The 11,790-nt window shown below is 38.1% G+C and overlaps 1 protein-coding gene across 6 annotated transcripts; it reads right to left on the bottom strand.

Moving 5' to 3' along the window:
* Positions 1-1,235: 1,235 nt before the first annotated feature.
* Positions 1,236-9,653, bottom strand: VCAM1 (vascular cell adhesion molecule 1). 6 transcript variants are annotated; one of them, XM_075037552.1, is made up of 9 exons: positions 9,504-9,653; positions 8,500-8,778; positions 7,472-7,789; positions 6,576-6,848; positions 5,691-5,957; positions 5,068-5,246; positions 4,780-4,931; positions 4,642-4,690; positions 3,204-3,447 (listed from the first exon to the last, which is right to left on the bottom strand). In XM_075037552.1, the coding sequence occupies exons 1-9, from the start codon at positions 9,553-9,555 to the stop codon at positions 3,421-3,423; spliced, it is 1,596 nt and encodes a 531-aa protein (XP_074893653.1). In that variant the 5' UTR covers positions 9,556-9,653; the 3' UTR covers positions 3,204-3,420. The 6 variants fall into 6 exon arrangements, with proteins under 6 accessions (XP_074893652.1, XP_074893651.1, XP_074893653.1 ...); XM_075037553.1 differs by lacking the exon at positions 4,780-4,931 and adding an exon at positions 4,213-4,326 and having other exon boundaries at positions 3,352-3,447; positions 4,980-5,246; XM_075037555.1 differs by lacking the exon at positions 3,204-3,447 and adding an exon at positions 4,309-4,326.
* Positions 9,654-11,790: the final 2,137 nt, after the last annotated feature.

The raw sequence follows: 11,790 nt of genomic DNA on the forward strand, positions 1-11,790 counted from the left end.
CTATTTTTCTGCTACACCCCCACTTTCCAAGCCTCCCTTTCCAACTGTAGATAAGCACAGGACCCTGGATGCACTGATTTACTGTCACAAAACACTGCTGAACATGCTATGAAAAAGATATGGGAAATCCACACCACTGCCTCATCCTGCAGCTAGCTACCAAGAGACAGCTGCATTTGTGTTGGTGTTGGGGGCAGTTGTTACCATTTGCATAATGTAAAGAAACTCTTTTCACAGATCTCTGCTTGACCTTGTGTGTGCAAGTTTGGGGGAGCCAAGCCCACCTTCCTGTGCCTAACACAGTGGCTCAGGGCTGCTGAGACGAGGTGTACTTCAACATCTCAGCCACAGTGCCTGCACCTCCTACAACCTTGCCTTCAGTGCTGAACATCACCAGCCAGATGAGTCAAAGCAGCACTGCGAGCCAGGAGAAGGGATGTAAGAGAGAATACCATCAAACTCCACCTCTCCTTCCCCCTCATCTTTGCCTCTGCACAGAAAGTCCACTGTTTTCACAGCCATTTTGGCAACACTGGAGAGATGTGTGGTGAAAAAAGGCACTAACCAGGGTGAAACATGCAGGCACCAGTTCTCTATTAAAAGGAAAGTTGTCAGGCAAGCAGTTTAGTTTTCCACAGCGAGCAGCTTGGGAAGGGCATTTCTTCAGGAAACAACTCAATCACCATCACTGAGGCTGTGTACATTTTGCCTCCCCCTTGCCTATGCCTTTAGGTTGCTGCCTGCCTTGCTTATGCCTTTACAGCTAGTGCTTCCCATGACAGTCGAAGCTGCTGTTGCTAAGGATAATAATTTTCACTGGTTCCTTCCATAGGAATGTGTATTCTGACATAATCTTAAGCAAGAATCACTAGGGGGATTTAATCAAAGAAAGCTACTGGTAGTTTTATTTTGCAGTGGAAATCTATAAAGCCTATTTATTGGCAGCTTATATTCTAAATGAAGTGTCTGATTTGGCTCATCACAAAATAACAGAAATCTGACACTGATTTGAGAATGATTAAACCCTACAAAAATACCTCAGCTGTCCTAAAACTAACTAGACTATAACCCCAGATACATTCTGAATAATATTTAAAAAAAAATGTTTTAATTATGAGACTCGAGATCTTAAATTAACTTAACCAGGAATGCACAGCCCAGTGATTGTGTAACTTCATTGAAGGTACAGAGTTTATGGCAATATGAGTGAAAAGAGAATATTTTCCAAACATTACCATGAGCAGACAAATTGTATTAAAAACATTCACTCTGTAGAGTAATACAAAATAAAATATTGTCATCTGATCAGCCCAAGTAATGCTGATTTATATCTTTGAATTAACAACATTTCTCTGTACAGTTGCAGTAAGACTGCAATTTTACAAACTGATATTCAGTTGAACATATTTTAACACAAATTATACACTATGTACAAATCTAGTTCTCCAAGGAACTCTTTGTTCAGCATGCTTCAACACAGAAGTGATTTACCAGTTTCTAGGACAGGATGCTAGCATTCCCTTTAAATTAAATACTGAGACACTTATCAAAACATGAAAAAAATCCATTTGCTATCACATGGCAGTGTTCTTAAGTCATTTGTTTGTTACCATATGTTATAGACGAGTGGAACCAGTCACAACAATAAATAACATTACTTATTATGAACTTAGACTTATATTCATGCTATCACACTTTCAGCCTGAGTGCTTTTACAAGGCTGTAGGATCCATTTATCTTTGCTTTTCTTGACACGTAGATCAAAATTGCAACTACAGGTACTGCTATTGCTGTTACACAGGAGAATGCAATTATCAGTGGTATCATTTGATCTGTTTTTTCCAATCTTCCTGAAAATGGAGACAAAAGGAGGAAAAAATTGTGTAAAACCTGACTGAAACAGATATATATATATATATATATATTACTGTAAAAGCAGTGTTATTAATGACCTTCATTTGGAACACTAGTTCTGTTTTCGTGCACAAAGCACATTTCAAAATGTATTCCTTATGCTTTTTTCTTTCGTAACTCCATATTACACACTTGAATTCCTAGCCACTATCTTGGTCTTGAATTTGCTGTGCAAGTTCAGACCCATCTGATATCATCTACAATGAAGGATACCATGGAGCTTATGAAGAATACAAGAAGAATATAATATATTTTACCCAGGAAACATCTGGGGACATTTCTAACTCCTGGAAACAACGCTTCAGGAGAAGACCCATGTTTAAAAAGTCCAAGTTCTAGACCTTTTTGAGAAACAGAACTTTCTCTGGATTAGTCTCACCATTCATGCATGTGGACAGAAATGCAGCCAGGATCCACCTTTTTCTGGCCCTATCCTTACAGCTACTGCACCAACTTGGGTAAGAGAGATAATAACATCTACACTGTAAGGAGGTTTGTCCTGGTTTCAGCTGGGATGGAGTTAATTTTCTTTCTAGTAGCTGGTATAGTGTTGTGTTTTGAGTTCAGTATGAGAAAAATGTTGATAACACACTGATGTTTTCAGTTGTTGCTAATTAGTGTTTATACCAAGTCAAGGATTTTCCAGCTTCTCATGTCCAGCCAGAAAGAAGGCTGGAGGGGCACAAGAAGCTGGGATGGGACACAGCTGGGACAGCTGACCCAAACTGGCCAAAGGAATGTTCCATACCATGTGATGTCATGCCCAGTACATAAACTGGGGGGAGTTGGTCTGGGGGGATCGCTGCTTGGGAAATAACTGAGCATTGGTCAGTGAACAGTGAGGAATTGCATTGTGCATCACTTGTTTTGTGTATTCCAATTCTTTTATTATTATTGTCATTTTATTATTGTTATTATTATCATTATTATTTTCTTGCTTTCTGTTCCATTAAACTGTTCTTATCTCTACCCACGAGTTTTACCTTTTTCCTTCTGATTCTCTCCCCCACCCCACTGGGTAGGGGGGAAGTGAGTGAGCAGCTGTGTGGTGCTTAGTTGCTGGCTGGGGTTAAACCACAACAAGGTTAAATACAGCTTATTCTCATCAGCTGTTCTATTATTTTGTTTGATTTGGGGATTTTTTTTTTTTAGGTTAACTGCAGTATTGTTGCACAAGGATCAGCCATGAGCTAGTTGTGCTCACCTTGACACAAAATTCATTAGAAAGTATGAACAAAGTAAGTTCAAGGCAATAGATCTACCTACCTACAACAGATATCTCAATCACTTTGACGTTGTTTCCAGCCTCATTGAAAACATCAAGCAAATATCTGCCTGCATCATTTTTGGTGACATTGTAGAGTATAAAGGTTCCATTCACTGATGACAGAATAATTTCTTTCTCCTGATGGACTTTTTTCAGGACCATCTGTGATGGTGGGTTACTGTACGTGCTACATGTAATAGTGACATTTTCTCCTTCTTTGACATTTTCTGATGGATATACTAACACAGTAATATTTTGGGGAGGAACTGAAAAGAAAAGAAATGCAAGGTAGGATTTAGTAACAAACAGAAGTAAAAAACTCATGAGGTATCAACAGCTTGTACACACAAAGTACTAATCCAGTTAATGTATTCACTATAATATTCAAGCATGTAGCTTCAGACACTGCTCTGTCACTAGCTATCCTTCACACACCGCTGTCAACAGCAGCTGACAGAAAGAATATTTTATCAATTGGAGTATGTTGCATATCTTTTACATTTTATGGAGTCTTTTCTTCTTTTCTTATTTTAAATTCACTGTTTATTCATTTGAGTTCATGAAAGGACACAGACCAACAGACCCAGAGGTTGATGTCCTCTTTCAACAGAAGAGAAATAGGGAAGGCAAAGGAAGGAGTCCTAGAATAGTATTTTTTCACTAGGTTCCACAATTTTACATCCTGTTTTCAAAGGTGGAAGCGGAACTATGAAAAATTTTGAAGTAGCAATTGTTTTGTGCATCTGCTGTTTTGGACAGTTTTCATTAGCACTAAGATCCTACCACTTATAACAAGAACCTGTGCAACTCATCTCAGTTTTTTTAAAGACAATTCATTCTTAATGGAACTGAAGTGGAGATGTCATTCTGTCTGTCTAAACCAAATCCTAATATTAACTCTGTACAGTAGCTATTTTAACTAACCTTTGACATAAAATACTATGTGCTGAGACTGCTCTCCCCATTCATTAATGATATGCATTTGTATGTTCCTGCATCCTTTAGCTGAGCCCTGTCTTTGGTATATTTACCACCTACTGCTTCAAGAGTAGCGATCCCATCACCTATTTTCTTTCACGGAGTACTCTGAACAGATGTAACATCTGCAGATGTGCAAGAGATGGTAACACTTTGTCCTTGTATCACTGCATTTGAAGGGAAAACTGAAAGTGTAATTTTTGGTGCAGCTACAAAAATAGTAAAGAATAAGAAAGCGAGATGGATTAGTGGCAGAAGTGATCCCTAAGCAATACACTGTTGCCATGCAATAAACAGAAGCAGTGGGGCTAAAGCAGAGAAGTCTGCTTACTACTGAAAATGAAACTTGCTATCATTGCATGTAGGTTGAAGACTCAGCATTTGGTATAGCTTTAATGCAGCTTGCAAGAACAGGATAGACTCATAACAAGGAGAGCCAAGGGGCTGTAATACAGTCCCTCCACAGAGATTTGAGCACGTACTTTTTCTTTGAATCTTTTGTATGCAGGTGTCTGGATCCTCCACTGAGACCTATTTGGAAGAAAATACGGGCACTGCATAGCTTCTTTGCCTCATGCATACATTTGCCAAACAGAAGGAGTAATAGAAGCTCAGCTGACCTGAGGACTTTGCATATGCTATCTGTACCAAGACAGATTTCACCCTTCATTATTTGAAGCTTCCTAAATGACCTAATGATATTAGGACCACCTTTTAACTCCATTGACATCAAAGACAGAATTCCCCCATCCTTCACAGATGAGATCTGGACCTACAATACATAAAACAAAAAACTTGTGTTCCATCTTGTTCTACTAACCTTGAACAAGCAATTTGACAGCTTTTTCTTCTCTGCCAAATTGGTTATAAGCTTCACATTCATAAAGCCCCATATCTTGACTTTTTACATTCTGTATAGGTAAAGTGGCATCTTCAAACATTTTCTCCAGCTCCCCAGTGGCTGTCTTTTTCTTCCAAGAGATCACTGGAGCCGGATTACCAGAACTAGTACACTTCATCACCACAGTTTCTCCTTCTCTAACAGCAGTAGCAGGGATAACAGAGATCATTGTATTCTTTGGTCCATCTGAAAGGAAGAATCCTATAGTTAATCATCACTGGATTTTTTAGAGATGGATCCAACAAGTCCTACTGAATGCCAGGCTGTCAGCCTCCCGAAGTTAATTTCTTTTTCATTCTCAGAATAAGTAAAGCACACAGTATGGGAGCTTCCATACAAACTCTTTATAGCCTAAACATACTAACCAAGTACTTCTAAACAAGAACGTTAAGGTAGATCAGTTTCTCATTCATTCAGATCCTGACTTAAGACTGTCATTACATTAAAGATTTCATGTCTTTGTTTTGCTCATCCACACTGCTCCTTTTCTTGGGGAATAGCAGAGGACTATGCTGATTTTTTTGTACTCCCAGGGTTTTGTTTAGTTTGATGGTTACATTTATCACTGAAGTCAAGTGGAGAATTAACCAATTATTTTTAAATTATTGGGAAAACATTACACATACTCACATTCCACATTAAGTGTTATTTCACTTTTACTTTTCCCAAACTTGTTTTCTGCTATACATTCGTAGTCTCCTCCATTTAGGAATGTCACAGATGGAAGAAGGAGAATTCTTCCCTCACTGTAAGACCCCATGTCTGCACTGTCAGATTTTCTCCTTAAAATAATCTTGGGAGGAGGGTTACCCTCAGCAGAACACTGTATGGAAACATTTTCTCCTTCTCGAACTGTTATAGAAGGCTCAATAGAGAGTTCTGTAATGTTTGGAGAACCTGCATGACAAAAGAAAAGGCTGTTATACTAATTAAAAAGTACTAAAGATGGAGAGGGTTTTAAGAAAGCAGGAATTGCTAGCCCAAGGATCTGTTCATTTTGGTTTTGGTCCCAGGCTCCATCTGAGACTTTGGCTCTATTGAAACAGTAGTAGTAGTAGCAGCAGCACCATCATCATCAGTAGTAGTAGTAATAATAATAGTGTCCCAAAGAGTTTTACTATTAAACAACTACTAAATGACTAAAACTAGTAGTTCAAAGAAGGAGACATGACGTCACTGTGAAATTGCTATGTATATTAGCATTTCAAGGAAGTAAGTGCCCCCCCCCCCACACACACTTTCCCAGATTCTTTTATCACTTTGAGTGTTGCATTGCAGGAAATGTATAGAGTTACGCATGTACAACAGCAGTACAGAGAATTTGCTGAAAATTAAGCATAGAAATGAAAAGCACAGCCCATGAAGAACAGCAGTAAATTGAAAGCTAAATCCTGAATACATAACAAGGAAGGCCCCATAATTTCCTAATTTTCAGTGTTTCAGCATCCTCTAACCCAACAGGCAGCTGCCAGGTGGGTACTGGATAACACAAGTTAAATTCAAGCAGACTTGTACCTTGTATGACAATGTCCATAGTTGCTTTCTCTGTTTTATTAGTTACCAGATTAATTACTTCACAGATGTACAGTCCTGAATCAGTGAAACGGGTATGGGGAATAAAAAGGACATTGTTTTCTATCAGATGCTGAATGCTTTCATCAGCCAAATGTTTTCTCCAAACTGTTTGTGTTGGTGAATTACTCTCAGTCACACAAGTGAGTTTTAGAGGGTCTCCTTCCATTGGCGAGTTGCCTGGAGATGCAGTAATGATAGTAATTTTGGGGCCAACTGGAAGAGAACAAAAGAAAGATAAGGTCAGTAAGTTAATGAAAAATGACATGCACATCTTTAACACTAGCTTCTCTAGAGGTACATTTCACGCAATATCAAGAAAAAAAAAGAATAATGTGTATTCCAGTAACACAGTGGAACAATTTTTCCACACATGATGAGACATTTAGCTTGCAGCTTTGAAAGATAAACTAGACAAAATATGTACAAATTTATTTATTTTTTTTTACTCATACATTTGTCTCCCTATTGTTTAGGACTATAAACTTGGAACTGCTAAGCATACAATGGCAATTTTAAAAATAATTTTTTATCTGCATGCTGCCATTTTTCTTCTGGTCCTTACTTTTTGACTGAGCACCAGGACCCAAGGTAAGAAAGTGAGAGAAGAGTTACTGAAGGTCTTACTTCTGTCATGAACAACAGTAGGTATTTAATGACACAGTGACTGTTACTGAATACAACAGAATTCAACTGAATACAATAGATTATCTACATAAATAACATAGATAAGAAGTTCAGATTATAAATGATTTATAGCACACGCTTTATAAGCCCATTCCATTAAACTTAACATTAAACAGTACTTGGTGTGAAAGCCTTAGAATAAAAATACTTACAGTTTGTATTCAGTTTCTGAGAAGTTACTCTTTCTTTAGGTTCAAAGTCCATATAAGCAATTGGTAACTTGGCCACACAGATAATCTCTTTCCCAATATCTTCAGCCGTGGGATTAAAAGAATAAGTCACAGTTTTTGTCTCTGTATTTGTGCTGTCATCTTCATAAAAATTTTCTTCATGAAGAATATACCCCTCTTTCTTTAGGAGTACTTCCAGGTGATCAGAAGGATACACATCAGGAATTTTACAGATGACAGTGACTGGTTCTCCAGCAACTAAGGATGGCCTGATCTCAATGATAGGATTGCTGGGGAAAGCTAAAAGAATAAAATCCATTTCTTTAGTCTAGCAGAGATGAGCTCTAGGGTCAACGTAAGAGCAAGATCCAGACATCAAACATCTTGAGTTCAGATGCATTCAGAACATGATGTTACATCAACTTTATTACAAGACATATCTTGATATGAAGACATACAGGTCTTTTATAAGCAGTTCATACACTAACAGGAATTATATTTGTACAATTGTTGAAATATGATCACAAATAATCTAATAAGATCCAGCAAGGCACCTAGGCAGTGATAGAGCTGCCTAAATATGGGCATTCAGAGCAAGCCATACATTGGTGGCATCCTGTTTTCTGTGTTGGTAGGTTTAGACATCTGAATCATTCCCCTGCAAACTGCAAAGGCTTTGGTTTTTTGGTTTTTTGGGGTTTTTTGTTGTTGTTTTTGTTTGGTTTGTTTTGTTTTTCCCAGCTCTATGGATGTTTTGGGGAGTCTACGTTTTGGCTTTCAAGTATTACCAAGAATAAGTACTAACTTCAGTGCAGAAAGCTAAGCAGAAAGGGGCTAAGAAAGAGTCCTGAACAGACAGATAAAGGAATCTTACAAGGAAATATATGTTGAGCTATAGCAGGCTCATTATCCTAGCATTATCAGTTAACTGCCAACCATGATATCCAAAAACAATTATTGATTTTTTACGAATGTGTACTACTTCAAGAGAATTTTACATGTTTACTTACAGTAAAGTTCAACTTTGATACTCTTCTCTTTTTTCTCTTTCTCACCACAGAAGACAGTACACAGATAATCATGAGAATTCACAATGCTAACTGGATTCATAGTCAAGGTAGAGTATGTCCTATGGTTGTTCACTGTTCCTCCAAGGGGGTTGTCCATCTGGGTTCTCCAGGAAAAACTTGGTGATGCACAGCCAGTAGTATTGCATGTGAGTATGAGTGTTTCTCCAATCTGTGCAACAATTCTGTTAGCAGGTATAATCTCCATTTCAAATGCTTTAACTACAATAGGGAGAACATACATAAACTCAGCAGCATTCTCAACTTTTATTTTGCCATTTCTTCTCATGTTCTACTGTGACATGAGGTCATCACTTTGCAAGTTTACTTTACAGTTGTGTGGAGGTTAAACTAATAAAGCTCATACAGTGGTTTACCTCTCCAAAATACCCCATAAACATCGCTACTTTTGTCAAGGATAATACAGACTCAGATGACTCTAACAGACGGTTCTCATGTATAAAATGGCATAAACCCAATGCTGTCAGTGAAAATAAATGCAGAGGCACAATATAACTTTTTTTTGTCAGGTGGATCTGGTTCTAAAACTTTGTAACATTTGAGGGGAGGGGCGGTAAGTAAGATAGCAAGGACAACTGCAGAATCACTTTCAACAGGACATTTAGTAGCAGACTTGACTGATACTGTCAGGGATGACAGTAAAAATCAAACATGCAGTGATATACTGCAGTTGTCTCCTAGACTGTCTTTTAGTGAACTCAGTAAGAAAATGACTGTGTCACTGCAGAGCATAGAAAAGCTCAAAGTAAACGTCAAAAAAACTTTCTGACATTTTGACAAAACTACTTAATTGACAGTTATAGTCACTGAAATCTAAAAGCAACCAGAACAAAGAGAAATAAAGATCAAACAGTAAATTGTAGGTCAGTTTACACTTAGCAAAATTAAAAACAAATAAAGCAAACGCCCCCATCCCCCCAACTTACCAGTCATAAACACATACAAAATTAGCAGCACAGCTCGGCTTGTTCTTCCCATCTGTTCTAACCTTTGTAAGTGCTGTTACTAGGTAAAGAAAGTAAATTCAAAAGCCGTGCTTTCTATTTTCTGTGAAGAAGCACAGTGAGATCCTGCTGCTCTGCCACAGTTTTCCAGAAGAGAGCCCGCGCGCGGTTTATAAGGGCTCTCCTCCAGGTGGAGCGGGAAATCCCGGGACGGGGAAACCCAGGGCGGGAGGAGACCCGTGGCCGCGGCCCGGGCTCGGCGCCCTCTGCTGCCTCTCTCCGCACAGAACTCAAAGCCCGGGGAAGCCGTAACCACTGACACTTGTGATGCTGTGCCTGCCAGGCTTAAAACGAGCAAGCCAAGGTCTGGTCCTACAGGTAATTGAAGGGCGCTGTATCTCCGAGGGAAAAGTTATTCAAGCTTGCTTTCAGTGCAAATGTATTTGCAGGGCTGAATCTTCAGCATACTTCTAACAATCCTCGGTTCTGTAAATAACTTTCCCTTGGAAAACTGCGCTACCAGTTTAAGACGTGTTGTTACTCACGTTCCTAAGTATTTTGGGCCCCTAAAAGTGAAGAAACAAGTCAGATAACAGAAGTCTGGAGATCCGACTTGATCAGCTTGAACCAGGCTCATCCTGTTCAGATGAATTGAATGAACTAGTTTTCCCAATCCCTCTTTAAAAATGTCCCTAAAATGTCTCTCTTTCAAGAGGCTACTGCTATGCATTATGTTACTGATATGCCTCTCAGATCTCTTATGTCCTGTTTATATATAATTGAAGTATAGCAGTTGATAATACAACTCTGGGATTATTTTCAGAATTCGGTTTCCAGTGGGTGTACGAATCCAGTTTGGAATGTCTGAGGACAACTATTACTGGCTAATATAGCGGCAATGTTATAAAAAAAGTAAAATAACATTTTCAGTGATTAATTTTCAATTGCAAAATGCTATGAGTGCAAATAATGGATAAAGGTTTCCACATCTCAGTTGTTTACTTATTCAACTTCTTGAGTAGTTCATATTGGTTGATTATGAACCACTGAATAAAAGCAGCAAGAAATTAAAACCAAAACATATATGCTTTTAAAATGTCTCTGGCAAATCATCTGGTATGTAATACTTTGGTCATTTGATGTCTGTGAAATATTGTCATCATACAGTATATTTTATAAGCAGCACAGATTCAAATGTCTAGTAAATGAGTAATAACTTGGAAAAATAAAGGCTGTAGTAACAATGCTGTAATGTTAAAGAAATTTAATTGCTGAAAAGCTGGCACTACATCAACATAATATTTTTTGAGTGGAGCAGATTTTACAGTTAATAACCTAATGCTAACTCCAAAATACCATGTTCACGCAAGAGCAGTACCAGAACGTATAAGGCTCCTGCTGGCCTACAGCAAGTGTGTCTTCTTCAGGAACTATTTTCTTCTGCTTTTTCCCTGACTGCAGCTGCCCCTACATTTGCATCCTCATCAAAGGACAGCTGGACAGCACAAGCTGCTACAGAAACACACTAGGTAAAATAAGAAGTATCAACCACTTTTTTCATACACCTATAATAAACTCCTAAATATAAAAGGGATGTAATGATTGTGGGAAGATAAAATTGTGATCTCAGGCAGAAAGTATGTCTTCAAAATAATAATAATTAATAATAACAACAATATTCAGAAATACAAAAAAACTAAACAAGACAACCCAAGCATTACCCAGAAGACAATAACACAGGGAAATCTGAAGCACCTAGCAACACTGAACCAAAAGTCACTAACGCTGAAATTCACTAAAACTGCCACACTGGATTCTCCCATAATATATTATTACCATCATCATTGTTTTTATTGGAGGAGGAGGAGGAGGAGGAGGAAGAGGAGGAAAAAAAAAATTCTTGTAAGTCTCAGGAAATGCAAGCAGAGTACTGTTCTGGAAGTACTATTATCAAACCCAGAAATCCAAAATCTATCCAGAGTAGGCAACAATATCTACAGAATGTGATTTTACTTCACAGAAAACAGTTTTGTTAAAGGAAAGTGTACTCTCTCAGTTAAGGTGCAAATAAATACTGTTTAATCATAGGCAGAGAGAAGCAAGAAATGAAACTCTTCTGCTTTGACTGCTTAAATAATCATAGGCTAAACTGAAGGAGAAAAGGTAAAATTTTCCCTGTTTCTGGGAAATCAGTTTCTAGATATAAAAATAGGAGGCCATATCCGCATGCTGGAAAAATTGTAATCAAGTCCTTTATCAGATAACATGA

The sequence above is a fragment of the Buteo buteo genome, chromosome 10 (genome assembly GCF_964188355.1).
Source record: "Buteo buteo chromosome 10, bButBut1.hap1.1, whole genome shotgun sequence".
NCBI lineage: Eukaryota > Metazoa > Chordata > Aves > Accipitriformes > Accipitridae > Buteo > Buteo buteo.

Coding starts and splice junctions, on each gene's coding strand:
- VCAM1 (XM_075037550.1), bottom strand. CDS start 8,845: ATGAGAAGAAATGGCAAAATAAAAGTTGAGAATGCTGCTGAGTTTATG. Junction 5,247..5,690: donor AATAACACTTAATGTGGAAT/GTGAGTATGTGT, acceptor TCTTCCTTTCAG/ATGGACCAAAGAATACAATG. Junction 1,851..3,180: donor GATTGAGATATCTGTTGTAG/GTAGGTAGATCT, acceptor CTCCATTTTCAG/GAAGATTGGAAAAAACAGAT.